This window comes from Oryx dammah, unplaced genomic scaffold (assembly GCF_014754425.2).
Source record: "Oryx dammah isolate SB20612 unplaced genomic scaffold, SCBI_Odam_1.1 HiC_scaffold_7, whole genome shotgun sequence".
NCBI classification, from domain to species: domain Eukaryota; kingdom Metazoa; phylum Chordata; class Mammalia; order Artiodactyla; family Bovidae; genus Oryx; species Oryx dammah.
The window spans coordinates 7,716,934-7,719,457 of NW_024070191.1; the positions used below are offsets into that span (position 1 = coordinate 7,716,934).

Consider the following 2,524-nt stretch of genomic DNA (forward strand, 5'->3'; position numbering starts at 1 on the left):
ACGTGAGGACTGCTGCGTCCTAGGCTTCAGAGTCTGTCCTCAAATTGAGGAGGAGGAATCTTGCCCTGTGGGCTGACTTTGCGTTAAAAAGCGCAGGAGCCATTTTGCTTTTCTTCGTCCCTTTCCTCCTCTCTCTCTAGCCCTTCCTCCTCCACCTTCTTCCTGCCCTCCCGTCTTCTCTCCTGGCCCTCTCCTCTCCTTCTTACCTTTCTTCTTTTCAAAAGTAGTTTATTGGTTGCTCATTACGTGTCAGGGATATTTTCATGTGGTATAGATGCAGCGGTGACCGAATCAGAGAGACTCCTACCTGATGGAACTGCTGGAACCCTCTGGCATAGGCAGCATGTTAGGGAGCAGTGGGGGCCCGGGAGGAGGGTGAGGCGGCGGGAGGGGCTGCCTGCCGTGGAGGCTTCTGGGGCCGGTGACGAGAGATGGCGAGATTCTAGCTGGTTTTTTTTTTTTTTTTTTTTAATGTTAAAAGTTTTTAATTTTCAAGGTGCCTGTAACAAAAATAACCAGACACTTTTACAGCGTTCATTTACAACCGCAGTCTTCAGACGCCGGTGACTGCTGCTATCTGGCGGGCACACAGCCGGGACAGCCAGGGGCAGGCGCCCCGCCTCGTGCCCAGCGGGTGCGGCCACGTCCCCCCGGCTGAGCATGGGTCCTGGGTAGGGGGGCGCCGCACCTTCCTCCAACCCCGCGGAGGCACTGGTCCACCTGAGTCCTGACTCCATCCTGCCAACTGCTCTGTCTGCGGGCTGCTTCGCGCCTTCTCTCGCTAGTCTGTCCGCCTCTTCATTGCCTCTAAATCCCGAACGGCCAGGAACATGCATCCACTGAATGTCCATGCCCGGCGCCAACCGCTCCAGCTCCGCGAAGTCCTCCTTGTTGGTCACCTCCTTCCCGGCGCTGGTCCTCCAGCCATTCTGCTTCCAGCCCTTCACCCAGGTGGTGATGCCATTGATGGTAAACATGCTGTCCGTGTAGAGAACCAGGTTAGTGATGTCCTGAGCCTTAGCTTGCTCGACGGCCTTGCAGGCTGCATGAATCTCTGCCCTTTGGTTTGTTTGTCGCCCAGGAAGTCTAATTCCTACATTTAAGAGATGGCCTGGCCCCCAGTACACGCCGATTCCTGTGCGAGCCCTCTCGCGCCCGTTACTGGAGCAGCAGCCGTCAGTGTAGACCACCGAGTCCCCCATGTAAGAAAAGGTGTCTTTGCTAACTGGAGGTGGTGGCTCTGTGCTCTGTTTCACGTGCTTTGCACACAGCTCTGCATTTTCACCCTCATCCAAGGGCTCACGGAGTCGCTTGCTTGCTTTCACTTGTGGTTCTTCTATGTGTTTAGTTTTTTGCCCTTCTGAATGACTGGGGCTTGCAGACCTGCTGACAAAGGCCCAGGCTTCCTCCTCTGTGGCAAACTTCTTAACCAGTCCACCTGCGCTCTGCATTCATCCCAGGTCCGGAAGACCCCGGCCTTGCAGCCCCTCCTCACGGCATAGAACATGGCAAGACTGCGGCAGCTTGGGCTACTGCAGCCCACAGTGGCCAAAGTCACTCTGTGCACCACGCCCAGAAGCCGGGCCATCGCTCACTCCCGGCCACCGCCAAGAACCTCAGCTCCCGGCCGACGGCCGCCATCACAGAGCCCCTCTAGCTGGGTTTTAAAGGAAAGGCCTGTAGACTCCCTGATGGCTAGGACGCGGGGCGTAAGAGGCCCAGGTGTCAACTTGGGACGTGAGTAGACACAACCCAGGGTGAGACATGGGACAAAGAGTAAATTTTCGGTTTTGGGAATGGAGTGAGCTTGTCGATGATTTCAGTAGTGTCCCGCTCTGACAGGTTTCTGCGTCTTAGGAGGGCAGAGTCTGTGTTTCTTGCAGTGGCCTCAGCGGGAGCGCTCACCAGGCTTGAGGGAGGTGCTTCCTCCGGCGAGTCATCACAGGACTCGCCTGCTGACTGTGGCGCCTTTTCTCAAAGAGGGGAGTCCGCTCGGAAAGGCAGGGAGAGGCTCTCTCCTGTTTCGTTCGACTCCTTCTCCCATTGAGGCTGGTAGTGAGGCCTTGGCCTTTCCAGTCTGGGCTCTGTGTGATAAGTCAGGGAGGATGACACTGAGCGGACTCACCGTGACGTCTGAAGCCGAAGCTCCCTGCAGGGACGGGCTCGTCACCCTGCCCTGCGCTCTGTGTTCCAGATGGGGTGAAGACCATCTGCTTGGTGGTGAAGGGCTGTCCTCCGACTCGACCTTGGTTTTTTCTGAAAGTGCTCATCAGACCTCGGTTTGTCCCTCCTGTATTCTGTCTTGCAGTTTACTCAAAACCCTGGCTCAGGAAAGGCGTCCTGAGGGTGGAGTCCCCTGGGGAGATACAGCAGCGTTGGTCACATCGCCTTCCGCCTTCCATTTTTCACAGTGATTTACAGACATAGTCCCATGCATGTTAGCTCATCTGTGCTCCCATTGTGCAGGTGGAGGGATGGGAGTTTTTAGCAGGTCATTGACACAACCAAAGTCATTGTTACCAAG

At 56.1% G+C, this 2,524-nt stretch overlaps 1 protein-coding gene across 1 annotated transcript; it reads right to left on the reverse strand.

The window, feature by feature from the left end:
- Positions 1-441: 441 nt before the first annotated feature.
- On the reverse strand, positions 442-1,620 carry LOC120865843 (ribonuclease H1-like). The gene is given in 2 exon segments (XM_040243242.1): positions 442-1,432; positions 1,435-1,620. Coding segments are annotated over 2 exon segments (1,095 nt in total). The 5' UTR covers positions 1,589-1,620; the 3' UTR covers positions 442-491.
- Positions 1,621-2,524: the final 904 nt, after the last annotated feature.